Source organism: Colossoma macropomum, unplaced genomic scaffold, assembly GCF_904425465.1.
Source record: "Colossoma macropomum unplaced genomic scaffold, Colossoma_macropomum, whole genome shotgun sequence".
Lineage (NCBI taxonomy): Eukaryota > Metazoa > Chordata > Actinopteri > Characiformes > Serrasalmidae > Colossoma > Colossoma macropomum.
Window position 1 is genome coordinate 31,824,328 of NW_023494802.1, and position 14,522 is coordinate 31,838,849.

General features: G+C 38.2%; 1 protein-coding gene across 1 annotated transcript; it reads right to left on the reverse strand.

Moving 5' to 3' along the window:
• Nucleotides 1-5,822: 5,822 nt before the first annotated feature.
• On the reverse strand, nucleotides 5,823-12,903 carry LOC118822887 (urokinase plasminogen activator surface receptor-like). The gene is made up of 7 exons (XM_036592214.1): nucleotides 12,827-12,903; nucleotides 12,332-12,433; nucleotides 11,377-11,484; nucleotides 10,386-10,493; nucleotides 9,792-9,950; nucleotides 8,776-8,883; nucleotides 5,823-6,001 (listed from the first exon to the last, which is right to left on the reverse strand). Exons 1-7 carry the CDS (start codon nucleotides 12,873-12,875, stop codon nucleotides 5,823-5,825), a joined length of 813 nt encoding a protein of 270 aa, XP_036448107.1. The 5' UTR covers nucleotides 12,876-12,903.
• Nucleotides 12,904-14,522: the final 1,619 nt, after the last annotated feature.

The following is a 14,522-nucleotide window of genomic DNA, read 5'->3' on the forward strand; positions in this document are numbered from 1 at the left end:
CTTGATGGGTTGATAATGTAAAGGAATGATTTAGCAGGTGACCTAGTGACTGATTCCAGATACACTTCTAATTCTACTTGGAAACGAGTGGTCTCTAATGGTAACCATTAGGAAGCAAAAACATTTTTTTAATCCTAATGGTCTTTATTCAGCAGGGGTTACCGTGTTTTTTTTTTGGGTTAATACTATCGTTAAAATTAAAATGCTCCCGTTTTGGGGAGAGTACAACCTTTAAAATGAAAGCGCACTCCTTCTGGGGTAAATAAAACCGTTAAAAGGAAAATACACCCGTTTTGGGGATAGTACAACTGTTAAAATGAAATTGCATCCTTTTTAGGGTCAGTAAAACCGTTAAAAGGCAAAAGCACCTGTTTGGGGTTAATACGACCGTTAAAAGGAAAATACACCCCTTTTGTAGACAATAAAACCATTAAAAGGAAAACGCATCCGTTTTGGGGATAATGCAACCTTTAAAATGAAAGCGCACCCGGTTTTCTGGTCAATACAACCGTCAACAGGAAAACGCACCTGTTTTGGGGTTAATACAAACGTTAAAAGGAAAATGCACCCTTCTTGGGGATAACACACCTGTTTTGGGGTTGGTGCCCCTGAAAAAAACAAAATGAACCTGTTTTCGGTTTCCGTTTAGTGGAAAGTGAACTTTTTAAGGGGAAAATGCAGATATTTAGAAGGAAGAGCACCCCTTTTGGGGAAAGTTCACCCAGTTTGAGGACAGTACAACCATTTACAGAATAGTGCACTCGTTTATGGAGGAAAGCTAAAATGCTGGTACATTATATTTAATTATAAGAGCAGATCTCCATCTACAGTAATGCTGTGAAAACCCAGTTCCTGCATAATTCTTTAAGATGCTTTTTGATTGTGGTCGCAATGGTGTTTTAGATATTGTAATTTATCCTCTGTCCATAGATGTTTTTCCAGACACTTTCAAAACTGCTTTGGTGAAGCCTCTGCTATAAATAGCAGCATTGGTCATTCTGTACTAAATATTTCTAGTTAAGCCTGAAGAACAGCCCTAGAAAATTTTGTTTTCAAACAAATACATGCATATTTAATATCAAACAAGTTATATGAGAAATTTCAGTCAGATTTTCCTCCTAACCATGGCACTGAGACAGCATTGGTTCAGATTGTGAATGACCTCAGCCTCAGTGCTGATGTACAAAATCCTTCTTTTATGGTTTTATTAGATCTTAGTGCAACTTTTGATGCCGTTGATTGTAATCCAACGTCTTGAATGCTGGGTCAGCCTCTCAGGCAGAGTTTAGAATGGTATAAATCATATCTAGGTAATAGAGAGTTTATGGTTTTAATGGGTAATGGCTCATGAAAATGATTTGCCATTTTTTTTGTGCAGTCCCTGTAGGTTCAGTTTTAGGGCTTTCGTTTTTTGTCTTTGTACATGCTACCTCTAGGTCATGTCACTAGGAAACATGATAACAATTTTCATGGCTATGGTGATGATGCCCAGTTATACGTTTCCTCTCTTTCTGATAATCTGAGACAGACTGATCAGCTGTGTGTCAGATGTTTCTCAGTGAATGTTACAAAATTTTCTAGGACGAAATCACACGCAAATACTGATCATTGGTACAAAAACTGAGAGAAAGCTGCTTTATGGGAAACTTGGTTCTTTAGCTTCATATACCAAACCTGAAGCAGGAAATAGTTTATTTAGAGAATAGTTTAACTATGTAGGGGAAAGTGTACCCATTTCTTGAAAAGTGTACCTTATTTGGGGTAAGTTCACCTGTTTAGGGTAAAGCACACTCATGTAGTAGACAGTAAAACGGTTGAAATGAAAGCGTACCCATTTAACAGAAAGGGCACCCGCTTTTGAGGATAGTAAAGCCGTTTAGGGGACATTACAACCATTAAAAGGAAAGTTCACCCGTCAGGAGTTAATACACCCATTTATTTGACAGTAAAATGGTTACGACGTCAGTGGAACTGTTTTAAGGAAAGTGCACCCATTTTGGGGTTAGTACAACCATTTAAATGAAAATAGAACTGTTAAAATGAGAGCGCATGATTTATATGTTGGAGAAGGATCTTATATGGTACATGAAATTCAACAGGTCGCCAGTGTAACGACGACAGGATTGGGGACATATGGTCAGACTTTTAGGTCCTTGTAAGAACTCTAGCAGCTCATTCTGGACCAGTTGGAGCTTATTTAGTAAAGTGTTGGAACATCCAGCAAAAACGGTGTTAGTAGTCCAGCTTGGAGGTTATAAAGGCATGAACCAGCTTTTCCTCATCGTTTCAGGATAGAATATTGCATCGTTTAATAATGTTACGCAAGTGAAAGGATGCCGTTCTACCGATGTTGCAAACATATGTATCAAAAGAGAGACACCTAGATTTTATAGTATAGTATAGTACAACCGTTTAGTGTAAAGTGCACCTGCTTAGAGGACAGTATACCCATTTTAAAAAGTGCACATATTTAAAACAAAGTGCACACAATTACAATAAATTGCACCTGTTTTGCTCAAAGTTGAGTTTCTGGTGTTGGTGTTAAAGCTGAAATGGAGCGTGTTTTATGGTCTGTGCAGAGAAAGTGTGGTTCTGTACACTACATCAAACTCTTACTTCTAACACTGAGGAAAACTAGTTTTTCTTCAAGGTATGGGCCTTGAATTTGTAAAAATTAATTTCAGACAAATTAAGACTTTTTAGGAACCCACAGACACCTTATAAATGTACATGGAACAAAAGCTTATGTTTATCATTAGAGTATGAAATTACACAGGTACATAGTTTAAGCACTCACATGCACACTCCTGAACCCTGAATGTCCATGTGTACATGATTAGGTCCTCTATATAGTTTCCATTCTCAAACTGGAAACAAAAAAAACTCATTCTTTTTTCTTGATGCTTTTCTGCTTTTAGTCCTTCTTAGATTTCTTGCTTTTCTTCTTATTTCTTGTATGCTTCCTCCTTCTTCTGTCATCTTCAGTTGATGAGTTTGATTCAGACTCTGAGCTCTAAGTGTCTACAAGTGTGTTTATAGCCTGTGGTCATCTTTATTACTGTAAGGACCACCACAACACAGTGATGACTGATCACAGGTCCACTCAATCAAACAGGGACAGAATATTTATTAAGCTTCATTTTGAGAAACACTGAAATTTGATCTGTTTGTGTCAGTGCTGTCACTGGATTATGGCCAATCAAATTATTATGCTCCACCTTATTTTCTCATCCCTCTGCTCACTGCTTGCCAAATGCTCCTGTCCGCCATTGTCTTGAGCCAAAACTGCGAAGGTCTGAAAAATTTTGCTTAAAGTGCTCTTTAACTACAAATGCTAAAATGAACTGAATCAAAATGTCAAAGCAGAAGTTTACTTCAATGTATCAAATCATTAAAAGTAAGACATGAGTGTTTTTTTAAGCCCACTGTGGCAGTTTGCTTTAGTCTGGGATGGTTAGGTTTTTAAGTTTGGCATGTTGTTTTTGTACATCTCAGCTGTATGACTGTTTTTAACTCAGTTATGTTGTCTTCTTTTGGGCAGAAGTTGTGCCTGTGGTGAGGAGACACATGCGTGAAGAGTGCCGTTGTGTTGTGTTTATGTGAATCCTGCATTCTGGTTGATGTGTCACACAGTCTTGCTATTGTTTTGAACCAGGACACAAACATTGGAAAAGGGTTAGTGACTGTTCTACCTGCCTCCTCCCTGTGTTTAAATATTGCCATAGGTTCAGCTCCCCCTTCAAATGTTTCAGCACTCATGTAAAACCAATTCTGGTGCTGATCTTGGTAATAGAAAAATGGCAGCTTACAGGAGCTCACAAAAGTTCCACATGCTGATCCATTTTACTGACCAACATACATGCACACACCAGGGGGCAGATTTAAAATAGTTAACATCGCAATAGTCTCTGAACAGATCACCAGCGATATGTTCGATAGGATTAAAGGTTAATACATTAGTAATTATCTAAAATAGATTAGTCTTCTAAACCTCTCAACATTCAAAAGGCTGCTGTTTTGTTCAACCTTCCTTTTGCACTTCCAACTGCTTTTTTACTGTCAGGAGTTTTGTAGCCACTCTGACAGCTCTTCTCATTGGTTTTGAGTCACATTCTCTGTTTGGATCTTTAACATAACATGATGGATAGGCTGAGGGAGAACAGCAGAGTTCTGTCTCAAGCAAATCGCCCTGTCTTAATAGTCTAACCTGTAATATTTCTCTCCCATAAATTTGCACTGAATTGACTCTTAAAAATACGGTACTAAGCCGCCTCCTTCATCAGTTCAGTATGGAACATGTCTTTTAGTTTCCAATTACAGGATGATTCCATCTTTTACAGGATGGTTGGCAACCCTAAATGTAGCAGCCCTTGGCTTCGACAAATAAGACGTAGAGAGTTTCCAAAAAGGGTACTTAATTAGGTAACTTAGTGAACCCTACAGCACTGCAAAATGTATAAAAAGCAATGCAGTGGCAGGGTGCCAAAATATGAGCTGCTGATGTGGTTAAACTAATGGAGAAATTGAATGTGTTTCATGCAACAATGAAGTCGCATAAAATTGTTTCAAGCAACTCACAACATGCAACTAGTTGCATGAATGTTTAGACATTTATATTCGTGGCATTTGGCAGATGCTCTTGTCCAGAGCAAGTTATAATTTGATCATTTTACACAGGTAGGTGAAGGTAGTGTTAGGAGTCCTGCCCAAGGACCGTTATTGGTATAGTGTAGCGTGCTTGCCCAGGCCAGCCTACTACTACTACTACTACTACTACTACTACTACTACTACTACTACTACTACTACTACTACTACTACTACTACTACTACTAATAATAATAATAATAATAATAATGATGAGGATAGGGCAGCACGGTGGCGCAGTGCGTAGCACTGTTGCCTCACAGCGAGAATGGCCTGGGTTCGGTTCCCGGCTGGGCGACTACAGTCATTTCTGTGTGGAGTTTGCATGTTTTCCCCATGTCTGCGTGGGTTTCCTCCCACAGTCCAAAAACATGCAGTTAAGCTAATTGGACATGCTAAATTGCCCCTAGGTGTGAGTGATTATGTCTGTCTGTCTGCCCTGCGATGGACTGGCGACCTATCCAGGGTGGATCCTGCCTTCTGCCCGATGACAGGACCGTGACCCAGAAGGATAAGCGGTTTAGATGATGTATGTATGATAATGAGGATAATAATAATAATGACTGTAGCTATAAATGAGGCATTATTTTACTTACAGCTGTGAGACGTCATTTACTGCATGTACATTGTTTACTAACAGGCTGCAATCTCTCCAGCTCCATTTCAGTCAAGAGGAAAGTGAGTCCTAAAGACTGTACCTTGGACATTAGGCTTTTTATCAGTGAATTAATCATGGTGACAAGTGCAAGAAAAAGTTGTTTTAATCAGTTTGCTAATTAAATGGAATTTCTGAGGAGTGAATTCTCCTCATTTATTCATCTCTAAGACCAGATAAAACTACATTACACCCCTCTTGGTCTTCATGTTTTTTATTGATACACAGAAGTTACAGAAGTTACAGTACAATCTATTCTAATCTATAACATTTATCACATATTATCTGAGAGTACAGCTGAGACATTAAATGTAGAAAAATTATGTAATTGTTTCCAGGGAGTAAATTTACAATATTTCTGTTACTCCAGTAAGAGATGAATCTCTGAGAGAGGAGCAGCAGAGAATTCAGATGAAGAGGATGGAGGAGATCAGAGGAACCAGCATGATGAGGAAACTCGGTAGATTCCGCAGTTTCTAAGGATATGCATACTAAACTGCTGCATTAAAGCATTTCTGAGTTCTAAAGCTCAGAAGACAAGGTGTGATTTGTGACACAAAACACGTCATGAGGGTGGATAGGGTTAACCCCCTCAGCACCGTTACACAGATCAGTGCCACAGCACACTGTTCCTGTTTTATCGCACTCAGTCTTGGTTGAACATCCTTTTGCAGTATGAGTCAGTACCATATGTTTTGTTGCTGAGAGAGAGAGAGAGAGAGAGAGAGAGAGAGAGAGTAATAGAGCCATTCATAGATATTCACTGAACCTCAAACATTGAAACTGAAAAACTGAATCTGAATTTACTCCACTGAGATGCACTACCACAAGAATAAAATATACTGATTTGTTGATGGAATATTTTTTGTAATATATTCCTGCTGAAGTGATGTTCATTTAAATTATGTAAATGTAAATTTAACGTATCAATAATGTTTGTAATTTTTTATATATCTGTTTGCCATTCAACCCCATTACTACATTGTTACTGTTTAATCTATATGATAGCCCACTTATGACTGCTGAGAAAATTTAAGAAAAATGTGAAGAAATTCTATATATCTACTTCAATATTCTTTGGTTTGGATTGTTTTTTGAGCTTCCTGAGAAAAACCACCTCCGTCAATATATATCATAAAACAGAAATGACAATTGTTAAAAAATGGTCTGTAATGTATTTTGGAATAAAACTATTCATATCATCATTAAGGACTCATTGTCTATTGATTCCCTGTTACAGTCAGGTGCTGCAGTCACACAAAATGGTGTAAAATAATTTTGTAACATTGTCATATTTATGCAATATTTTGGAAACATATTTTAGCGTCTTTGAGTTTGTGAAAAGCGCTACATAAGTATAGTGTATTATTATTATTGTTGCTTTTGAAGATAATGCCTGTATTTTATGATGTTTCCGAAACAAGTGACCTAAAGCTCATTGCAACATTACATTTGACATTTACTGTGTTAATAATATTGAATATTTACTGGCATTTTCTGATGAAGTACAAACAGGCAGACATATGGGAATGTGAGCTTAAATTTGTTTATTTCAGAAATGATCCAATCTCTGCTTCAACTCAGTGTCACAGAATTTATTGTGACTCTGGGCAGACAAAGAGTCAGGCGAAGCCATTTCTCTGCTCCAAGATTTTCTTTTTATTGAACACTAGTACAAATCAAACACTATCTGGAAGGAGGTCACCCCCCAACTAAAGGCTTCACACCACTGGTGACCCAGACATGATGGTTCCGCCTGGCCCTGCATGGTCTGTTAGTGGGTTTAAGTTTTTCCCTATGAATTACAACAGTCTGCTGCCCTGGCTGCGCCCTATAAACCATCTCACCCAGGTGTTCTTTCACCATACAGTGGCCCTTCCAGGGTGACTGTAACTTGAGACAGTTCCCCTTCCTGTGGAGCAGGTTGTACAGCCACACTCACACTTCATGGCGTGAGTCATTTGCCCATTTCTGCGTGGCCTCACCCTGATGGTCCCTGGTGAGCTAGTGCACTGTATGGAAATGGTGGCCAAGCTCCTCAGCATATTCCACTCTGGTAACGCTGTCTTCCTCCGACCCCAGTGGGCTCGAGGTGATGCTTGTGAGTGATGATAGCCAGCAGAACAGTGAGTATTTGGTTAAAACGCTCCATGAGACCATTACTTTGAGGGTGGAGCGGTGTGGTCCAAGTCTTTCAGATACCCAGTTGGCTTCACCTCAGCCATGACCACCAACTCAAAGGTGCACCTCTGGTCACTGTGTCCTCAGTTATGGCATAGCGGCACAAGAACTGCTCTACCAGCCACTCTGTCAGGACAGCATATGACAGCATATGCTACAGCAGAGAGATTGTTGAGCCTGTGTTGATGAGTGCGGTGAGCCATTCTCCGTTAATTCTGCATTCTATCTGAACCCACAGAGGCCGCTGCTCTCTCCGTTAGAGGCAGCAATGCTAAGGATTACTCTGATGGACAGCACTGCCAGCATCTGCAGCCCACCGCTGGGAAGCTGTGGTTAGTGCTGCAAGGGATTGCCATGCTGCTCCACCAACAAGTTCACAAGAGTCTGGACTGCTTTCCCCCCATGGCCAAGCACAGCTGGATCGTAGTTTCCACCTCTCTCCAGCCACAAAGCTGAACAACCATCTGCAGCTGCATTGCATGCAGCTCCCACGGTCTTTCCTGTGTAATATGTGCTGGCTCTGCTCTACCAGCATGTATTACCACAGAAAGACCATGGGATGTATTTCAGTGGTTTCACTTTTATCGGCTTGCTTGCCGCTTTTCTCATTGGCCGCTGCACTGCTCCTCTCGTCCTCTCCACTATCAGCTTCTCTTCCACTGGCTAATCTTCTTCTTTGCCTTCCGCCACACAATTGTTTCATCTGCTGCTCAAGCTCTTGTATTACAGTGGCAAAATCCCTCTTCTGAGCACCAAAGTGATGCTGACCAGACCAAGAGTCAGGTGAAGCCATTTTCTCTGCTCCAAGCTTTTCTTTTTATTGAACACTAGTATAAATCAAACATGAACACTCCTCTCCCTAGGTAGAGGTCACCACCAACTAAAGGCTTCATGTCACCATTGACCCCACCCCCCACAGATGCAAAGCACCCACCAAACAATATCCCAGAAACAACATAACCCACACAACCACATAACTAATGAACTTTAAAATGAACAACATTGTAGTCCTTTTGCTAGCGGTAGACCACCACAATATGTTTTCAGACATGCTTTAATATTGAAACTGTTTTGGAAATCTGATGCTGTATTTTAAACCTGATCCAATGAAGAACTTGTAGGAATATTAGTCCTAGTGATTTCCTTTTGAAGTCATGCAAGTATAGACTTAAACTTCATTGCTCAAAAATTTTCATTGCTCCAAATTCAATTGGCTACAACACAAAAAACAGCTGTGAGACTGTGAGTATGTGTGTGTGGCAAGTCTAAGATGAGATTGAGCTTTATTTCTTACTGGTTTTGGTAAAGCATTGATCTTCAGGTGAAGGACAAGTGACGGGTTGAAGAGCACATATCAGTCCCTCACACTCATAACACTTCAGAGCTGTAGGAGCCAGTAAATCTACAAAGATAAGCAAACAAACAAAAAAAAAATGTACACAACACACAACAATCAAATATATATGAAGTTACACTACAAAATAAAATACACATGCACAATATTAGTAAAAGTTATAAGGTAAAACTAAAATTTCTGATGATGCAATATCATCTGTATAGACTGAGGTCACCATCCAGACGTGGCAACTTTACATTCATTTATTAATTTATTATTATTATTATTATTATTATTATTATTATTATTATTATACAATCAGACTAAACGGCAATCTGAATATTACAAGACAATGTTTTAAAACTCTGTTCAAATGTTTTAAGACAACTGAGGAAATTTGGCATGCCAACCAAAATTCTCAGTAACTTCTACAGGTGTACAATCAAGAGTATCCTTACCAGCTCCATCACACTGTGGTATGGAAACTGCACTGTGCAGGACAGGAAGGCTCTCCAGTGTGTAATCAAAACTGCACAGTTTATCTCAGGAGCAGCCTTCCCCTCTCTACAGAACATTTACCACACCAGGGTCATCAGGAGGTCACTCAACATCATCAGGGATAGTTGCGAGTGGAACAATGTGATTTTACCCAGAGTAGCTTTTTACAAAGTTGGAATATCAGTGTTCCCTCTTGCTCTGAAATCGTTCCAATAGCGCTTTATGCCATGAGTCATACAGACCTCTTTTCCACACTGACTACCTCTGTGTGAGTGAGCGAGTGATGCAGCAGCATCACTGCTACAGCTTCCACACCACTGTCACACACAGTGACTGCACTGCAGAGCTGTTCAGCAGACTTACGTATTGGGAATTCTCACGAGTTCTACAGATATTACACACAATTAATCTTGTGTTGTCCATTTGCTGTGTGAGTGATAAAGAAGATCATAATAAAAATATGCACATTTATTTACCGTGAGCAGACTTCTGGTTTGTGATTGAGAGACTCGGCTTAACACTTTCATCACTGTTACACAGATCAGTGACACAGCAGGTTGCCTCTTCTCTATCTTCGTAACACTTAGCCTTGGTTGAACATCCTTGTAGCGTATGTTGCCTGCCCATATAGTACGCTGACAAAGAGAGAGAGAGACAGAAGGGGTTAAGAAAGCCAAAGAAAGCAGAGCTGAAATCCATTTGCAGATATTCATTGAATATTGGCGCACTAAAAAAGCTGAATCTGAATCGGAATTCACTTCATTCAAATGGAATAAAATATATTGACCTGTTGTGATAAAATATTTGTCTAATATATTCATGTTGAAGTGATGTACACATGTAAATCATGTAAATTTAATGCATCAATACTGTACACACCATTTGTGTTTGAAACCGGATCTCATCAAGAACTTGTAGAAATAACTTCAGTTCTAGTGATTTCCGTTTGAAGTCACACAAATGTGGACTTTACTGCTCACAACATTTCACTCAAATTGGCTACATCAAACAGCTGTGATTGTGAATAGTGTGCTGTAGAGTCTTAGATGAGATTGAGCTTTATTTCTTACAGGTTGCAAAAAAGCAGCGATCTGCAAAAAATGGACACTCCACAGGTTTAGGATCACATGTCGGCACCAAACACTCGTAACACTTCAGAAGTGTAGGAGGCTGTAAATCTACACAGACCAACAAACAAGCAAAAAAACAATGAACACATGGAAGGTAAAATGTTTCACACTTCACTTTACCAACCACACTGAAATCAAATATAGATGAAGTTACAATACACAATTAAATACACATGCGCGGCATACTGAAAACTGAGTGGAAAAAGTACTGAAAATCCCTACTCAAGAAAAACTACTGTAATGGTAAGTACAAGTAAAAGTATTAATAAAGTAAATTACTCAAGTAAGAGTAAATAAGTTATTTATTGGAAAACTGCTTGAGTAACTTTTTTTGTATCTCCACAGTCACAACCTGAGTTGACTCAGCTTTATCACTGGAAATAATCAGTTCGCTCTACTAGAGCACATTTATCCCTCTTTCTGTGAACTGTGTAAGAAAAAGGTTTACATGTAACTACATGCATTTCATGGTTAGATGATTATATAAGACTTGCAAGTTTATCTGTGTCCAACAATGTTGTTTAGAATCAGTGTAACGCTGTGCAGAGTTTATTACGGTTTAATTTTAAAAGTCTATATAGAGTCAAAATAACAGGTCGGATAATGAATTAATAATATAACAGCAGCCCTACTGCCCACTGGCTGAAGAAATGATTCACATTCACAGATCCAGTGCTGATTATCCAGCGCTGGTATTTTGTATTTTTACTTTATTTGACAGTTAAACAGACTCAGATATAAATAAAGATGAACACAACCAGAGAGAGAGAGAGAGAGAGAGAGAGAGAGAGAGAGAAACCAGAGCTAAAATAAAAAATTCTGCTGATGTTGAGGTTACAGTCCAGATGTTGCAACTTTACATTTTGTTTTTTACAATGAGATTAAACGCTAATCTGAATATTACAGGAGAACACTTTTATAACACTCTCACCTTTGTTACACAGATCAGTGTCGCAGCACGTTGCCATTCTCCCTGCTACATCACAGTCAGTCTTGGTTGCACATGCTTTCACTGTATATGGTGCATGCATCATTTCAGCTGAGAGAGAGAAAGACAAAAAGAGAAAAGAGAAAGGAGGGGTAAAGAACGTTACAGAGCTGAAAACCATTCACAGACATTCATAGAACATTGAAACACTGAAAAAGCTGAATCTGAATTTACTCCATTCAGATGGAATCCTACATGAATAAAATACACTGACATGCCAAAAGTCATGGGACAGAAACTAGTATCATCCAGGCCACATCATTCTCTCCAGAACGCTCCTCAAACCTGGACAACTTGGACCCGATGGCACACTGCATTATCCTGGTGGAATATCCCATCGCTGTAGGGGTACGTGAAGTCCACACTAATGTTTCCCTTAGAAGTTTAATTACAGTATAGTTGTTGATATTTTGAAGATCGTGCCTGTATTTTATTGTGATATGTCTGAAACAAGTAGTATATTTTTAATAATTCTGATGATGCTGGTAAAATGCTAATATATTATTATGAAGCTGATTTGGCATATTTTTATGGAGCTGTGTTAGTAATGAGTATTTACTGATGAATTACAAATAGGCAGATGTTTGGAGATGTGAGCTCTTAAATTTGATTAATTCAGAGATGATTCAGCCTCTACTTCAGCTCAGTATCATACAATACGTTTTCAGACAGCTTAATATTGAAACTGTTTTGGAAAGTTGATGCTGCATTTTAAACCTGATCTCACAAAAAAAAAAAGAAATCAGCTCTAGTGATTTCCTTTTGATTTCATTCAAATATAGATATAAGCTTTACTGCTCACAACTTTTCACATAAATGAGTTACAACAAACAAACAGCTGTGAGACTGTGAGTTGTGTGCTGCAGAGTCTTAGATGAGGTTGAGCTTTATTTCTTACCGTAGATGCAGCGATCTTCATATCTAGAACACTCCACAGGTCTATGATAACATGTTGGCCCGTCACACTGGTAGCACCTCAGAGCTGCAGAACCCTGTAAAGCTTCACAGATAAAGAAACAAACAATGAAATGTGAATCTAAACAAATGAAATAGAAATAAGCACACAAACAGTTAAAAAAGTAAAGAAAAAAATAAAGTAACAAAAATAACATTTAGTTTTCATTCTGAAATTATTCACAGTGCTAAAATAAAATGAGCTCTTTAAAAGTAAATGTGCAAAAGGCTAATGATATTTTGCATCGTTTAGTGCTGATAATGAGTTTTGGTTGTCTGAGGCTTACATTCCCACTAACACTCTGCACATTGCAACTATTTAATGTAGATTTAAAATAGAATAAATATAGTTGATATATAAGAAGATACAACAGTCTGAAAAAGAAAATTCTCTGCATTTAAACATATAGGCATACCATGTGATATTAAGTACCAGTACCTTCTGAAAAAAGCATGTAGACGAGCATCAGAGTGACCAGCGTCTTCATTGTTGGTGAGTTAGAGAAGTTGAGAGTGTGATGGAGAGATGAGAGTGAACTTCATTTATACAGAGTTCTGAGAAGGTGTGGCTTTGAAGGCACTGTTCCTGTTTACAGCTCTCCACTGTTACAGCACCACCTGCCCCCTTTAGTCTCGTGGTTGTAAAGCCACATTTCAAATGTCTTTAATAAAAGAACATGCTGATACTTACGGCATATGCTGTTGAAGGGATCCTGTAATCAAGCTTGGATCTTTTTTTTAAATAGAATGCTTTGTTTAAGAATATATTTCTAACACATAGGAATAATAGCAGTTCTTCGGCTTTTTTTTTCTCTGTCAGGCATGTGACATTGTCCTTGAGAAGGGCGCTGCCCATCTCCAAACTAGCCTAACAGATATTGTGGCTGCCTGCACTGTAAACTTAGATTAGTTGACAATATTCTCCTTTTACAAGTCCTGCTAATGCTTGAATTATTTAGGTTAACTTGAATCAAATACTCTTCCTTGTGTAGCGTATTGGCATCAATTAAAACATTACATTAAATCAACTGTTTTGTACAGTAACAAATAAATGGCTCAGATAAGAATTTCTGAGGACTCTAAAAGTTTAATGCATGTTTGCATTTTTGCAAAGAGAATTACATTTATAAATGACAAAAATAAGAAGTAATTAACAGAAACCAACAAAATCACTAAGAATGCTTTTAAGATATTTGAGCACAGGTCTGTAGGATTTACACAAATTAACTGATCTTAATTAGATTTACCTAAAGATTAGACAAGGAATTGTATGTGTTAGAAGATTTGTATTGGTCATTTTAACAAATTAGTAAAGTAAATCCAGTTGTTATGTTTTACAGTTTGTGGTACAGGAAGAGGTAGACCAGTGTAGTGTTAGAGCAGAGAGAAAGTCTTTCCCAAAGACTTGTATAGTGTGACATGTTTGACCAGAATCCAGGGCTGCGACATGGAAGGAACAGTGTTTTCCCCTACATTATACCAACTACTACACTATACCAACCACACTACAATCAAATGTAGATGAAGTCCCACCACATCATAAAATACATTTACACAACATTAGCTGACAACATATGCTCTATATTCATTTTATTCTTGGCTGGAAGTATTTATCTTCTTTACATGTGAGTGGTGCTACTAGGATCCTATTATGCAATATCAATTGGTTAAGGAATCTGTAATAAATGACTTCAAAGCCACTTAATGGTAGAGCCGACTCTTGACAAATAGACAATAGACAATAACACAAAGACAAGACGTGCACAGAGAGTAAATTCAGAGTATGTGCAAGGTCAGAGGCAGAGGTAGAATTTGAAGAGCAAACTATAGTAAGTAATAAATATGTATATGTCTTGAGCGAATTAGCGCTTAGGTGTTTTATAAGTGTGCATTAATTGGAAGTCTACAGTATGTTAAGGTAAACTAGATCAGGTGTGCAAAGATAGTAAGTATTTTCTAAAATACAAGTACAGCAAATATTGTAAACAGTGTTACGCAGCATCACAGTTGTTATGTTCATAAGGTGTACAGTGCAGTTAAATGAGCATTAGCAGCTTAACGCAAAGTATACAGTTTACAGCATAAATGTTCAAATATAGAGAGATCAAGTTAAAAGTGCAATGTGTGTACAGTCC

What these genes read in the sequence shown, in the direction of transcription:
- LOC118822887 (XM_036592214.1), bottom strand. Translation starts at nt 12,875, where the DNA reads ATGAAGACGCTGGTCACTCTGATGCTCGTCTACATGCTTTTTTCAGAA. An exon ending in TGAAGATCGCTGCATCTACG is followed by an intron (nt 11,485 to 12,331) that starts GTAAGAAATAAA and finishes TCTCTCTCTCAG; the next exon opens with CTGAAATGATGCATGCACCA. An exon ending in CACTGATCTGTGTAACAAAG is followed by an intron (nt 10,494 to 11,376) that starts GTGAGAGTGTTA and finishes TGGTCTGTGTAG; the next exon opens with ATTTACAGCCTCCTACACTT.